Source organism: Pan paniscus, chromosome 23 (genome assembly GCF_029289425.2).
Source record: "Pan paniscus chromosome 23, NHGRI_mPanPan1-v2.0_pri, whole genome shotgun sequence".
NCBI classification, from domain to species: Eukaryota; Metazoa; Chordata; class Mammalia; order Primates; family Hominidae; genus Pan; species Pan paniscus.
The window spans coordinates 51,622,643-51,637,991 of record NC_085927.1 but is presented as its reverse complement, the minus strand read 5'-3'; the positions used below and the strand labels follow the sequence as shown (position 1 = coordinate 51,637,991).

The 15,349-nt window shown below is 48.4% G+C and overlaps 2 protein-coding genes across 3 annotated transcripts in view; both read right to left on the bottom strand.

Annotated features, from left to right (window-relative positions):
* The window catches only part of CCDC134 (coiled-coil domain containing 134), a 32,363-nt gene extending 24,002 nt beyond the window's left edge, over positions 1–8,361 (bottom strand). Inside the window, exon 1 of one of the 2 annotated variants that reach the window (XM_003814636.7) lies at positions 8,196–8,361. The gene's annotated coding sequence lies outside the window, so the exon portion shown is untranslated. The other variant, XM_055105390.2, reaches the window with a different exon arrangement.
* A 157-nt stretch (positions 8,362–8,518) lies between these two features.
* MEI1 (meiotic double-stranded break formation protein 1) overlaps positions 8,519–15,349 on the bottom strand; it is a 110,657-nt gene continuing 103,826 nt past the window's right edge. The window contains exons 30-34 of the mRNA XM_003814635.5: positions 14,939–15,020; positions 14,376–14,482; positions 13,316–13,447; positions 13,011–13,123; positions 8,519–9,708 (exon numbers count right to left, since the gene is read on the bottom strand). Of these exons, the coding sequence (XP_003814683.3) occupies positions 9,663–9,708; positions 13,011–13,123; positions 13,316–13,447; positions 14,376–14,482; positions 14,939–15,020 (480 nt within the window). The 3' untranslated portion in view covers positions 8,519–9,662. The remainder of the gene's footprint in view (positions 9,709–13,010; positions 13,124–13,315; positions 13,448–14,375; positions 14,483–14,938; positions 15,021–15,349) is intronic.

The window sequence follows — 15,349 nt, the reverse complement described above, 5'->3', positions numbered from 1 at the left end:
GCAACAATTATTTATTTATTTTAATTTAATTTTTTTTTTTAAGATGGAGTTTCACTCTTGTTGCTCAGGCTGGAGTGGAATGGCGCAATCTCGGCTCACTGCAACCTCCACCTCCCGGGTTCAAGCGATTCTCCTGCCTCGGCCTCCTGAGTAGCTGGGATTACACGCATGCGCCACCATGCCCAGCTAATTCTGTATTTTCAGTAGAGACGGGGTTTCTCCATATTGGCCAGGCTGGTCTCGAACTCCCAACCTCAGGTGATCCGCCTGCCTTGTCCTCCCAAAGTGCTGGGATTCAGATGTGAGCCACCGCGCCCGGCCCTTTTTATTTATTTTTTCCTTAGTAGAGATGAGGTCTTGCTATATTGCCCAGGCTGGTCTCCAACTCCTGAGCTCAAGAGATCCTCTCGCCCCGGCCTCCCAAATACTGGGATTACAGGCGTGAGCCACTATGCCCAGCCAACACAATTATTTATTGAGCACTGTGAAGTTCACTTTCCTGGTGATTCCCAGGACATACATTGCTGCCTTCCACCCTTCCTCTTTCTCCCCTTGAAAGGATGCATCTTTTCACTTGGCTGGGGTGGTAATTCTCTTAATGTTTTTTGTTAGTTCCTGTAATTTTTTTTTTTTTTTTGAGACAGGGTCCTGCTCTGCTGCCCAGGCTGCAGTGCAGTGGCACAGTCATGGCTCATTGCAGCCTCCACTTCCCAGGCTCAAGCCATCCTCCCACCTCAGCCTCCTGAATAGCTGGCACTACAGGTGCATGCCGCCATGCACGGCTATTTTTTGTATTTTTCTTAGACGTGGGTTTTGCTACATTGCCCAGGCTAGTCTTGAACTCCTGGGCTCAAGTGATCCACCCATCTTGGCCTCCCAAAGTACTGGGATACAGGTGTGAGTCACTGCACCCGGCTACTATAGCTTTTTTCTCTGGTTCTAACTCTACTGTTACGGCCTGACACTCAAATATTCTGTCTTGAGGGCCTAGAAAAACAATGTTTTCCTCTAGTATAACTTGATTCTGTACTTTGGGCTTTTCTTGATGTGTCTGAATTGTTCCATTTAACCAGGAAATTTCTCATGCTTTTAACTAAGAGCCAGGTATTCCCCAGTTGAAGGCACTAGTTTTTGTTTTGTTTTGTTTTTTTGAGACGGAGTCTTGCTCTGTTGCCCAGTCTGGAGAGCAATGGCACGATCTCGGCTCACTGCAACCTCCGCTTCCTGGGTTCAAGCGATTCTCCCTGCCTCAGCCTCCCGAGTAGCTGGGATTACAGTTGCCTGCCACCACACACAGCTAATTTTTGTATTTTTAGTAGCAACGGGGTTTTGCCATGTTGGCCAGGCTGGTCTTGAACTACTGACCTTAGGTGATCCGCCGCCTCAGCCTCCCAAAGTGCTGGGATTACAGTCGTGAGCCACCGTGCCTGGCTGGTACTAGTTTTCTTGTTTACATTCCACTATAATATGATGGAAACTCATAACTTTGGACACACTCTTCCTGTGTCTGATGAAATTCACAACTTTTTCATAAAACCTGAGCTATGAAAGGGTTAAGATTTTTTTGTTTTTACACCCTGGTAACCTTCTGTATTGCTTGCGACACATAAATAACAAATTGACAAATTTCCTTGTCCATTGCTGATTATAATGAACTTCCATTAGATTTTTAACCATGGGGACAGGCATGGTGGCTCATGCCTGTAATCCCAGCACTTTGGGAGGCCGAGGTGGGCGGATCACAAGGTCAGGAGATCAAGACCATCCTGGCTAACACAGTGAAACCCCGTCTCTACTAAAAATACAAAAAAATTAGCCGGGTGTGGAGGCATGTGCCTGTAATCTCAGCTACTTGGGAGGCTGAGGCAGGAGAATCGCTTGTACCCAGGAGGCAGAGGTTGCAGTGAGCTGAGATCGCACCACTGCACTCCAGCCTGGGCAACAGAGCGAGACTGCGAATAAAAAAAAAAAAAATTAGTCGCCTAAAAAAAAAGATTTTCAACCATGGTTGTTCCAAGTCTTTGTCATCTGTGGTTCTGATTCTTCTCTAAGAGCATTTGCAATCAGATTCATAAAAAGACTCTAACAAGTAATCTTAAATACAAGTTTCTAAAAACTTAAAAACTTTAAGATCTATGGACTAAATAAAGAATTTTCAGAACTCTAATGAAGAAACTGATGAATTCCTGAAATCTCTAATCAAAATCAAACAGAACTCAATTAAAAACTGATGAAGATAATTTTCTTTTCTTTTCTGTATTTATTTATTTATTTTTGAGACAGGGTCTCACTCTGTCATCCAGGCTCACTGCAGCCTCAACCTCTTGGGCTTAAGCAAGCCTCCTACCTCAACATCCTGTATAGCTGAGACTACCAGCACATGTCACCATGCCCAGCTATTATAATTTTTACAATCTTTTTGTAGAGGTAGGATCTTGCTATATTGCCTAGGCTGGTCTCAAACTCCTGAGCTCAAGCAATCCTCCTGCCTTGGCCTCCCAAAGTGCTGAGATTACAGGCATGAGCCACCCTGCCAGAGTAATGTGTTTATGACATATATTTGGAATATTATTGGTTCTTTACTTGTTTTGTTTTCTAAATTTAAGGAAACTTTTTCTCTTAAGCTATCTATAGTTTACAGCAATTCCATAAGAAATACTTTTGTAAAGAGAGGTGGAAACATTTACTTTTTCTCCCTATTTAACCCATCTAAAATTTGAAAACTATTCAAGAAAAGTATTCTTTATTTTATTTTATTTTTTATTTTTTAGACAGGGTCTCCCTCTGGAGTACAGTGGTATAATCATGGCTCACTGTAGCCTTGACCTCCCAGGCTCAATCAATTCTCCTTCCTCAGTCTCCCAAGGGCCTGGGAGTACAGGCATGCACCACTACACCCAGCTAATTTTTGTATTTTTTAGTAGAGATGGGGTTTGGGCATGTTTCCCAGGTTGATCTTGAACTCCTGGGTTCAAGTGATCAGGCTGCCATGGCCTCCCACAGTGACAGGATTACAGGCGTGAGCCACCATGCTGGTCTATTCATGAGTATTCTTACGGCAATGTGGTTATTTGCAAAAGTCCAGTAAGACTTTGCTCTCTCTCTTTTTTTTTTATTTTGAGACAGAGTCTCACTCTGTTGCTCAGGCTGGAGTGCAGTGGCACGATCTCAGATCTTGCAACCTCCGCCTCCCAGGTTCAAGTGATTCTTGCGCCTCAGCCTCCCCAGTAACTGGGATCACAGGCGAGCACCACCATGTCTGACTAATTTTTGTATTTTTAGTAGAGACAGCGTTTCACCATGTTGGCCAGGCTGGTCTCGAACTCCTGGCCTCAAGCGATCTGCCCACTTTGGCCTCCCAATGTACTGAGATTACAGGCGTGAGCCACTGTGCCCAGCCTGTTCTCTCTTATAACAGAATACAACAAATATTGCTTATATTACCAGGGCTTTAACTAGAATATCATACTTGAGAATGTACATAGAAAGCCTGCCTTCAAAGATTCCCAGCCTTACAGTGAATGAGTAAAATCTGTCACTTCCTGGCAGGCCCAGGAACCTTAAGACTGTTAAGTAAAATCTAAAGTCTGCCTTGGTTTTGCTTCCTAGCCTTAAATGGTTTTTAAATCTGTTATTCCTATGTGATCACTGTAAAGAGAAAATTTTGTTTCTAAAAAAAGCTATAGTACATCTGTTATTCGACTGTAGCCCTGTGCATTGTTTTTGAGTTCTCATTATCTACTTGTATACTGGACTAGCTCCTGAATTCTAGATTCCTCCAATCTAACTTTCTTTCATGAAATTATTAAAAATTGGCACTGCTCTGTTCCTGAAGCCCTGTAAGTTGAAACTAGATGAACTTTAAGGGACAAGCCTTGTGCCTAATGTATGGGTCACACAGGAAGTTCACCAAACATCCCAATGCCATAACCAGAGACATTCAAACTGCAAACCAGGATAAGAAGTTGATGGTTTCATACTGTAGATAGCTTTTCCGAAGACACTGGAACAAGATTCCATATCATTTTGAGACTCTTACTCGTTTCTTTTTTTTTGAGTAGGAGTCTGGCTCTGTCGTCCAGGCTGGAGTGCAGTGCTGCAATCTCGGCTCAGTGAAAGCTCCGCCTCCCAGGTTCACGCCATTTTCCTGCCTCAGCCTCCCGAGTAACTAGGACTACAGGTGCCCGCCACCACGCCCGGGTAATTTTTTTTGTATTTTTTGTAGAGACGGAGTTTCACCATGTTAGCCAAGATGGTCTCCATCTCCTGCCCTCGTGATCCGCCCGTCTCAGCCTCCCAAAGTGCTGGGATTACAGGCGTGAGCCACCGCACCCGACGGACTCTTACCCGTTTTAATGTCTCCTTTTTTTCACTTGGCAGGATAATGGTGTAACTGAAATTTCACAATCAGTAGCTTCTGCTGGTAACTTGACAGAACCTGACTCAAGAGATCCTTTAGGCCACCTAGTGGATGACTTTGGCAATATCCCTAACAGAACTGTTGCTCACAAACAACAAACACCACCACCCCAAAAATCTGTTGCTCACTCTCTGTTTTAACTCAACCCAGTTATGGCATAGTAGGTGGTAAAAACTGAGCTATATTATCTATTCACAAATGTTGGTGCTATTGCTAATACTACATACTGTACCTGGATACATTCCTCTGGGAAGCTGAGATCCAAATACAAAAAATAAAGCAGGCCTGATGGTTACAATAGGTCTCATCTAATTCCCAATGGTCATTTGATTTATTCAATTGGTTGTCTTTAAGCCTAGGTTCATGTCTCAGGATTTTTTTTTTTTTTTTTGAGACAGGGTCTCACTCTGTTGCCCAGGCTGGAATGCAGTGGTGCCACCTTGGCTCACTGCAGCCTCGACTTCCCAGGCTCAAGCAATCCTCCTGCCTCAGCCTCCCCAGTAGCCTGGGACTACAGGCTCATGCCACCATGCCTGAAGAATTTTTGTACTTGTTTTTGTAGAGATGAGGTTTTGCCAAGTTGCCCAGGCTGGTCTCGAACTCCTGGGTGCAAGCAATCCACCCACCTTGACCTCCCTAAGTGCAGGGACTACAGGTGTGAGCCACCACGCTGGCCCTCTCAGAACTATTATGCAAACTGAGATTATCACATTGCTATTACTTCCTATTTTCCTATTTATTTATTTTACATTATTTTTGGAGACAGAGTCTCACTCTGTAGCCCAAGCTGGAGTGCAGTGGCACCATCTTGGCTCACTGTAACCTCTGCCTCCCGGGTTCAAGTGATTCTCCTGCCTCAGCCTCCCGAGTAGCTGGGATTACAGGTGTGCACCACCATGCCTGGCTAATTTTTGAATTTTTTGTAGAGACGAGGTTTCATGATCTTGGCCAGGCTGGTCTCGAACTCCTGGGTTCAAGCAATCTGCCCATCTTGGCCTCCCAAAGTGCCAGGATTATAGGGGTGAGCTATCGTGCCCAGCCCTATTTTCTTTTTAAACTTTATACCTATTACTTTTTAAATTTTTGTTGAAGTATCACTCCTGACAGAATAATGCTGGCCCAGAAGTTTGCAATGACAGCAAATGCCTATGGAACAGCCAAAATTGAACTTAACAATGAACTCCAGGTAGACATACCTTGAGAGCCACTCCTTCCAAACCTCCTTTGCTGCTCAAATGTGGCTAAAAGGTATTTGGGGTTTTTTGAGGCAGGGTCTCGCTCTGTCACCCACGCTGGAGTGCAGCGGTACAATCATAGCTCACTATAACCTGAAACTCCTGGGCTTAAGTGATCCTCTACCCAACTGACTCCTGCACACTCCCCAACCAATGCCCAGATAACTTTTTTTTTTTGAGACAGAGTTTCGCTCTTGTTGCCCAGGCTGGAGTGCAATGGTGCAATCTCGGCTCACCGCAACCTCCACCTCCCAGGTTCAAGCGATTCTCCTGCCTCAGCCTCCCTAGTAGCTGGGATTACAGGCATGTGCCACCACGCCCGGCTAATTTTTGTATTTTATTTAATTTATTTTTTATTTTTTTATTTTTTATTTTTTTATTTTTTATTTTTTTGAGACAGAGTCTTGCTCTGTCGCCCAGGCTGGAGTGCAGTGGTGCGATCTCGGTTCACTGCAAGCTCTGCCTCCTGGGTTCACGCCATTCTCCTGCCTCAGCCTCCCAAGTAGCTGGGACTACAGGCGCCCGCCACCACGCCCGGCTAATTTTTTGTATTTTTAGTTGAGGTGGGGTTTCACCGTGTTAGCCAGGATGGTCTCGATCTCCTCACCTCATGATCCGCCTGCCTCGGCCTCCCCAAGTGCTGAGATTACAGGTGTGAGCCACCGCGCCTGGACGTTATTTATATATTTTTTTGTATTTTAGTAGAGACGGGTTTCTCCATGTTGGTCAGGTTGGTCTCGAACTCCCAACCTCAGGTGATCCGCCCGCCTTGGCGGTTGCCCAGGCTGGTCTTGAACTTCTGGACTCAAGTGATACTCCCTCCTTGACCTCCCAAAGTACTGGGATTACAGACGTGAGCCCCTGCTCCCAACCACTACAAGGGTTTTGACACTGACTCCTAGTCACCAGTCTCCAACTGGAGACTCCTAGTCTCCAACATGGCAAGAGACCAACAACCCAAGATAGGTCCGTCCCAGCACTGAGGGACCTAACTACAGGATGACTGATCAGTAAAGTTTTTGGAGAAAGATCTTGACCAAAAGGGGGAAATATGAAAGTTGTTAGAATCAAAACAGAGTCGTTTGTGTTAAAAACTCTGACAAATTTAAAGCATGATTCTCCAATGGGAAAAAACAAGAACAACAACTCTGACAAATAAAACCGAGGAAGGTCGTGAAAAGAGGGTTCTTATGCACAAATGACTGATAACAAGATCAGAAAAAATGCAAAAACCACAACCCTGCACAAAGGCCACTGCAAACTTACACAGAAAAATCTTTCAGTGAGGACATCTGCCCTGCAACTGCCTGTCCAACCTCAGACTGGCACCACTCTTGCTATTCATCCTTGTAGCCAAGGATAACTATCTCAAAATAATCATGTAATCCTCATTTTTCCTTTTCAAAACCTTTGTCTTCCTTTACCTCCCCAAATACGTACACAGGTTACTATGGCACACATATTGTCACTACAATGTCTATTCCCAAGTAAACATCATTTTTTTAGAGTCTCTCAGTCTGCTATTTAGGTTGACAGTACCTACCACACTCTAGGCACTGTTCTAGAGGCGGGAATACAGCAATAAATAAGCAAAAATCTCTGCACTCATGGTACTTGTCTCTAGTAGGGATAAGAGTTGATCAATAAACTTGTAAAATAAGCACAGAGGGATGAGAGGGTGTCGGTCAGGTACAAGATTACATAAAGTGGTCAGAAGAGGTCTCACACTCAGATTACAACTCCCCAATGTTACCAATGTGAAATCAAGGCACAGAAAAATGAGGTGACTGCCCAAAGTCACACAGCTATTCCCAGGCTGAACCAAGAGTCTGTTTGGCTCTAAGTCCAGTGCTCTGTCTTCTGACTCTTTCTAAATGAGCACAGGCTACCTGAGATCAGAGCTGGCTACTGAACTACCAGGACACCTGCCCCAGGGGAGAGATGCTCAGTTACAGACAGTGAGGGGCTGCAGAGATCATCCGGAGAACCCCCTACCCCCAAGCAGACGAGATAAGTGAAACCTAGAGAAGGAATAGTCCAAGTTCACCCAGGACCCCCCACATTCCACCTCCTGCTCCAAACTCAAGGGAACCAGAAGGAGGCTAGGGCAAAACTTTAGGGGCCAAGGAGAATACCAGACAGCTGGCAATGACTGAAGCAGGTAGTGGGAAAGAAAAGCCAGAACAGCAGCCTGCGGGACAGGTCCTGCTTTCTCTACTGTTAAACTCACTTTTTCAGCCTCTCAATCCCGATCCTGCCGTATGCGTCACCCGGAGCTCCCCCTGGCTCAGCATGAGGCTCTGAACTCCTGCAGAGGTACCAGGTAGTGGCGGGCCTTGAGCCGGCTACCGGGGTCGGGGACCCAGGTGGTTGACCCCGAGCCTTCGGAGCTCCCGGAGGAGGGAGCGAGCCTTCTCAAGGAACAGAGGCGTCCAGGTCCACGAAACTCCCTCCCCACCACCTGCAGCCGGTTCGAGGCCCTCGGTTCTCTCATTATCCTTCCCGGGAACCTGCAGCCCGCGGCCCCTACCGCCACCTACCTGGCCAGTCGGTGCAGGAAGGGCAGGTGGCCGAGTCCTGTGCGAGCAGCTAGGCTCGAAGGTCCAACAGGCTAACAGCAAAGCAACTGCAAGCGGGAGCACCCGGCTAGCAACCGAGCGCAGACCGCCGAGCTCCGTCCCGCCCACCGCGCTGCTCCCGGCCAATGAGCGCGAGCCGCGACCGCGGGGCTCCGCTAGCCTCACTTCCGGCCCCGCTCCACCGCCCCTGCCCACCCCTCCAGGCTCTGGCGTGCCTCCAGCGCGCTGTGGGCACCATCCTCGTCCTGTCCCTCCTGCGGTCCCCGGGTACGTGGCCCTGGATTTAGCTTGTGTTGGAGGAAGTTAAATCTGTGGGTGGGGTCTGTGCCCAATTTAAGGCGTGAATCAGCAAACTGGGGTCCCAGCTCCTGTCGGCCGGGCGACCTTCTGCGCGCCCTCCCCGAAACTGTGTCGTCGTCTGTGGCCGAGTTTTTAAACTTTAGATCGCAACGTGAGTTTAGTGGGCGGTGACTAGCACTTTTTTTCTTCTTTAAGGACCTCAGAGACTCAGTGCAGGATTCGGGCATCCCCTCCTTGCCCCTCCGGTCCACCAACTAATAAGCCAAGTGCGGCGGGGGCTTCCCCGTCCGTTCGTTAGGCCGAGTGCAGCCCCACTTTTGCGCAGGATCAGGACAGTCAGACCCGAGAAGGCAGCGTGGCGTGGCCATCTCCGGGCCCGGGGCCCCTGCCGGGCGGGAAGGGAGCTGGAGGCCCGGTCTGGGCTGAGCTACCCAGAACAGGCGCAGGGCAGGCACTGTCGAGCGCAGACCTCATGCCGGGGACCAAGCTGGACATGCATTCCCAGGATCTACCCACGAGGGTGCATAAACACCAGTTCTGATGACGGCTGTACGGGAAGGGACAGAGGGGACCTACTTTAGCCAGACAAGGGCTGAGGCTGGGACAGTTTCGTTCTGATAGGAAAGCTGAGAATTTGACCCCCCTTGCCTGGAAAGTTTACCTCTATCCACCTCCACGTGAGGCGAGGGAGCAGGTCAAGTGCCTCTGGGAGCTGTTGAATCGCAGCAGCCCCAACCCCTAGGCCTTTCTCTGCCCTGCCAGCCCCAGGATGGCCTGACTGGTGTTCTCTGAGTACAGCTGAGGCACCCAGCTGACTCCTTGAATGCTGTTACAAGAACAAATCCTGTCCCGTCCCTCCCTCCCTGAGGAGGCCATCAGTCTCCTTGCTGAAACAATCCCTTATCCAACTGGCTGAGAAACCAGCTCCTGGTAGACAAGGTAGTACAGTGTTTTTGGAGAGCTCACGCAGGTATGTGAGTGTATCATTTTATTTCCTTATTCTATTTCAACAATGGAGTATATGGCTCCATATGAATAGCTTCAGCTGTCATCCATTTCCCCAACAATTATGCCCTTTGTCTCCAGGTCTCATTCTCTCTCCACTTCTGGGCCTTCAAGTCCTGAGGATCAGTTTCTGATGTGGGACAGGGATACAGCCACCCCTCCCAGGCAGCTGGCAGCAATACATGAGAGGAAAACAGCAGAGAAGTGGGGCCAACCATGGGGGCATCACACTTCCAGAGCCCAAAACAGTCAAGAATGGTCAGGCAAGAACAGAGATGCTCCTGAGAATAGTGGGATGGATTCTGAAATTGGGTCCTGAACACCTGGGCTAGGTAGTTGCTATTCAACAGTGAACTATTGCACAGAAGGGGCAAGAAGAGAGCCAGGGAGGCAACCAGAGGGGTGCGGAGGAAGCAAACTACCCTCACACACACCTCTGGACTGCAGTATCTCTGGACTGCAGTGTCTCTGGGTGCAACCAGCCACCTACCAGAGGGCCTCTGACCACTGCCACAGCCCCAAGCTTGCTTTTTTTTTTTTTTTGGAGACATAGTCTCACTCTGCCACCCAGGCTGGAGTGTGCAGTGGCACAATCTCGGCTCTCTGCTCACTGCAATCTCCACCTCCCAGGTTCAAGTGATTCTCCTGCCTCATCCTCCCAAGTAGCTTGGATTACAGGCATGCACCACCATGCCCAGCTAATTTTTGTATTTTTAGTAGAGATGGGGTTTTACCATGTAGGCCAGGCTCGTCTCAGAACTCCTGACCTCAAGTGATCCACCCACCTTGGCTGGGATTACAGTGTGAGCCACTGCGCCCGGCCCCCAAGCTTTCTTTCTTTTTGAGACGGAGTCTTGCTCTGTCCCCCAGGCTGGAGTACAGTGGCGCGATCTTGGCTCACTGCAGCCTCTGCCTCCCAGGTTCCAGTGATTCTCCTGCCTCAGCCTCCTGGGTAGCTGGGATTACAGGCTCACACTACCACGCCCAGCTAATTTTTGTATTTTTTAGTAGAGATGGGGTTTCACCATGTTGGCCAGGCTGGTCTCAAACTCCTGACCTCAGGTGATCTGCCCACCTTGGCCTCCCAAAGTGCTGGGATTACAGGCGTGAGCCACTGCACCCGGCCATCCAAGCTTTCTTAAGAACATGGCAGTCACACAGACACACACACACTGTGTGTGTGTGTGTGTGTGTGTGTGTTGGGCTGAGGATCACTTGAACCAACTGCGCCTGGGCAACTGTCTCCAAAGCTCATGGGGGAAGGACTAGCTCCTTTCTGAGTTCGGTGATGTGGCTTTGGAGACAGGCAAATCTGAGGTCAAATCCTGATTGTATCACTAGCTCTGTGATTCTGGGCACGACTGAATGTCTCTGGCCTCAGTTTCGTTATTTGGAAAGGGAGTAGGAATAATAACAGACACCAATATAACATTCACACCAAGCCAGGAGCTGTTTTTGGTGCTTTACATATATTAACTCATTTAAGTCCTTGCTACAACCCTAGGAGGTAGGTACAGGTTGAGTATCCCTTATCCAAAATTCTTGGGACCAGAAGTGTTTTGTATTTCAGATTTTTTTTCGAATTTTGTAATATTTGCCTATAATAATGAGATATGTTGGGGATGGGACCCAAGTCTAAACACAAAATTCATTTGTTTTATATACACCTTGTACACATAGCCAGAAGGTAATTTTTTATTTTTTTGAGACGGAGTCTTGCTCTGTCGCCCTGGCTGGAGTGCAGTGGCGCAATCTTAGCTGACTGCAACCTCTGCCTCCCAAGTTCAAGCAGTTCTTCTGTCTCAACCTCCTAAGTAGCTGGGACCACAGACGTGTGCCACCACAGCCGACTAATTTTTGTATTTTTAGTAGAGACAGGGTTTCACCATGTTGGCTAGGCTGGTCTTGAACTCCTGACCTCAGATGATCCACCCACCTTGGCCTCCCAAAGTGCTAGGATTACAGGCGTGAGCCACGCGTCCGGCCACCTGAAGGTAATTTTATGCAGTTTTAAATAATTTTGTTCATGGGCCAGGCACAGTGGCTCATGCCTGTAATCCCAGCACTTGGGAGGCCAAGGCAGGCAGATCACCTGAGCTCAGGAGTTTGAGACAAGCCTGGGCAACATGGTGAAACCCTGTATCTACAAAAATTAGCCAGGCATGCTGGTGTGCACCTGTAGTCTCAGCTACTCGGAGGGCTGAGGCGGGAGGATCCCTTGGGCCCAGGAGGTGAAGGCTACAGTGAGCTATGTTCACACCAGTGCACTCCAGCCTGGGTGACAAAGCAAGACACTGTCTTAAAAAATAAAAATAAAAAGAATGTAAAAAATATAATAATTTTATTCATGAAACAAAATTTTTTGTTTTTTTTCTGGGACAGAGTCATGTTTTGTCGCCCAGGGTGCAGTACAGTGGTGTGATCTTGGCTTACTGCCCTCCGCATCCCCGATTCAAGCGATTCTTGTGCCTCAGCCTCCCAAGTAGCTAGGACTACAGGCACATGCCACCACACCCAGCTAATTCTGGTATTTTTCATAGAGATGAGGTTTCACCATGTTGGCCAGACTGGTCTCAAACTCCTGGCCTCAGGCGTGAGCCACCGCACTTGGCCTATTCATGAAACAAAGTTTTGGCTACATTTTGACTGCAACTCATCATGTGAAGTCAGGTATGGAATTTTCCACCTGTAGCATCACATCAGCACTCAAAAAGTTTCAGATTTTGGAGCACTTTGGATTTCTAATTTTTGTATTAGGGATGCTCAACCTGTACTACAAGTACCTTAACACTCCTAGCTGATGTGAGGATTAAATATAATGCATGTAGCCGGGCATGGTGGCTCATGCCTGTAATCCCAGCACTTTGGGAGGCCGAGGGGGGCAGATTGCAAGGTCAGGAGTTCGAGACCAGCCTGTCCAATGTGGTGAAACCCTGTCTCTACTAAAAATAGGAAAAAAAAAATACCCAGGCGTGGTGGCAGGCACCTGTAGTCCCAGCTACTCGGGAGGCTGAGGCAGGAGAATCGCTTGAGCCTGGGAGGCGGAGGTTACAGTGAGCCAAGATCGTGCCACTGCACTCCAGCCTGGGTGACGGAGCAAGACTCCATCTCAAAAATGAATAAATAAATATATATATATATGTAAAATGCATGTAATGTACCTGCTTTCTGTAGGAACTTAATATTAACAGGACACGGCATTGTTGTTGTCAACACTGTTAATTGACCCCTGCTTACTTTAGAAGACTAATGCACCTAGGTCCTGAAGCATGATGCCACAGCTTCTTATGGCCTGGGAGAGCTTGCCCAGGCCAAGACAGGTCAGCCAAAGCCACACCTTGCAGAACATCACCCACCTCTTCATGAGAGAGGACATTGCTACTCCGGTACCGCATAAACTGGCCCAGGAAGAGAAGCCCCAAACACCCAGTGACTTGGCATCTCCTTCATCATAGATGCAAGAAAGGATACAGCATGTCCTGCAGGGGTGGCTGGCCTGAGGAGGTGCTAGGGGGAAGGCCCTCCAAGGAGGCCTGCAGGGTCTGGGCCATGCTGTGGTCAGCCAGGTGTCCCATGCTCTGGAGCTGCAGGGAGAAGAGGGCAGGGAAGACAGGCCTCCTCAGTGCCCATTCCACACAGGCCCTAACTGCCTCCATCCTCTGTACTTCCCTCCTCCCATTCCTTGGCTGCTGTGGCCAGAGCTCCCACCCTCCAAGAGAAGATGGTCTTGAGGGTCTAGCTTTACAGTGGCTGCATGGCCTCCCCTTCCCACCCACCTGCTGGAAGAAGCCATGCAGGGCCTGGAGTGTGGTGTTCGAGAGGGTAGACAGGTCAGCCAAAGCCACACCTTGCAGAACATCACCCACCTCTTCATTAGAGAGGACACTGCTACTCCGGTACCGCATAAACTGGCCCAGAAAGAGAAACCCCCAAACACCCAGTGATTTGGCATCTCCTTCATCATAGACAACTGCTGTGCCCCAACTTTAGGAGACACTGTCCTGAAGCCCACAGAACCTGCCTGCCTTCAAGGAGCTCAGAGTTAGTGGGCAGAGGTGGGACTGTGTCATGGGGAAGTGGGGTAAGTAAGGCAACCTGTGAGATCCTGAGAGAGCTGGCCCTCCTGACCCCTTTGGCCTTGGTTCCCTCCTACCCAACCTTGCACTGAACACTCATGGCCAAAATGAACTACGTGTGGCTCCCGACATACCACCATGTGCTCTTGTACCTGTTGTTTGTACTTCACTACCTGGAATACCTTTCCTCCTCTCTGCCTATTAATCTCTCAAGCCACAGCTAAAATGTTACCTTCACTGCTGAGAAGCAATTACTCTTTCCTCTTTGTTCCTACACCAACCACTGATGTACTTGTTGATCCACTCTGCTGTCATTCTTAGGCCTGCTGCTTTGTTATTTATTCAAGGGGCACTTACTGTGTGCCCCACAGTTAGCATCTCCTCTACTCTACCACTTGTAGCATCATATTTACATTACTAGTTTACTTGTCTGTCATCCTCTTTAGACTGAGGGACCCTAAAGGCAGAGTATCTGGTTCATTGATATCCTTAGTATCTAGCAGACCTGGCATGTGGTAGACAGGCCCTGGTCAACATGTCATGAGAGAAATAGGGGAAAGGGTGTCGGAGTCCCCTGGAGTGAGGAGATATGGGCATTCAGAGGAATTCTTTCAGCAAGTCTCTTGTAGGGTGAAGGCCTGCCGAGCCCTTCCACCTTCTTTAAGGATTAGGGTTACCTAAAGTAAGGAGACCCTGGCCTCTTCAGCACCACCCAGCTCATGACACTCCTCAGACCACAAGATATCCTTTCTGCACTTACCAGGGTCATGAGCCTCAAAATCTCAGGTCTGAGGAAGGAATTCTCTCCAGCATCCAAGAGGGTAAACAGCAAAAACCGATTCCAAGGCTGGGAGGCCACGTGGAGAGCTTCAAGAAACACTGGGTTGTTAATGCTTCCAAGGCCTTGCCTTGGGACATTGCTCAAGAGGACCTTCTCCTATTGGCTTAAAAAGGGGCTACCCAGTTAGAGGCAGGGCACTGAACAAGCTGACCCGAGGAGGGTTCTTCCCTGGGCTTCTAATCCACTTATGTTGACTGGCTCAGTGAAACTATATACGCCATGATTGTGGAAGGCAGGCAGTAAGAAGGGCTCTGCCGCTTAAGAGCATTGTGACCTTGGTTGGGCACATCATTTGACCTATCTGAACCTTATTGATCCCATCTGTATAATGGGCATGACTGCCCTTGCAGTCCTGCTAAAAGAATTAAACAAAACAAGTATAAGTCACACAAGGGAATGGAAGGCTGGAGCAGGAGGGTGGAAGGGTGTTGCTCCCTCTAATCTCTCTCATGGGAACATCAGATAATGTGGAGAGTTTCTACCAATGTCTGGGCTCCGGGCATCCAGGTAGTCAAGCAAGGCCTCCAGGCAGCCAACACAGGCCTGGGACAATAGAGGGTCCTTCTGCAGAAAAAAAAAAAAAAATCAGGTCAGGTTTTGCTACCAATGGCTTTTGGTGCCAACCAAGAAAAAACATTTGGTTTTCAGAGTTACTTGGATTTCAGAATTTCAGATTTGGGATTATAGCCCTGTAGATAATCAAGAAATGTTTATTGGCTTCATCTCTCACCCTCATACAGAGCACAGTGCTTATACTGTGTGATTTACCTACATTCAGGACAGTGCTTTGGGCTAGGCACAGTGGCTCACGCCTGTAATCCCAGCACTTTGGGAGCCAAAGCGCCTGGATCACCTGAGGTCGGGAGTTTGAGACCAGCCTGGTCAACATGGTG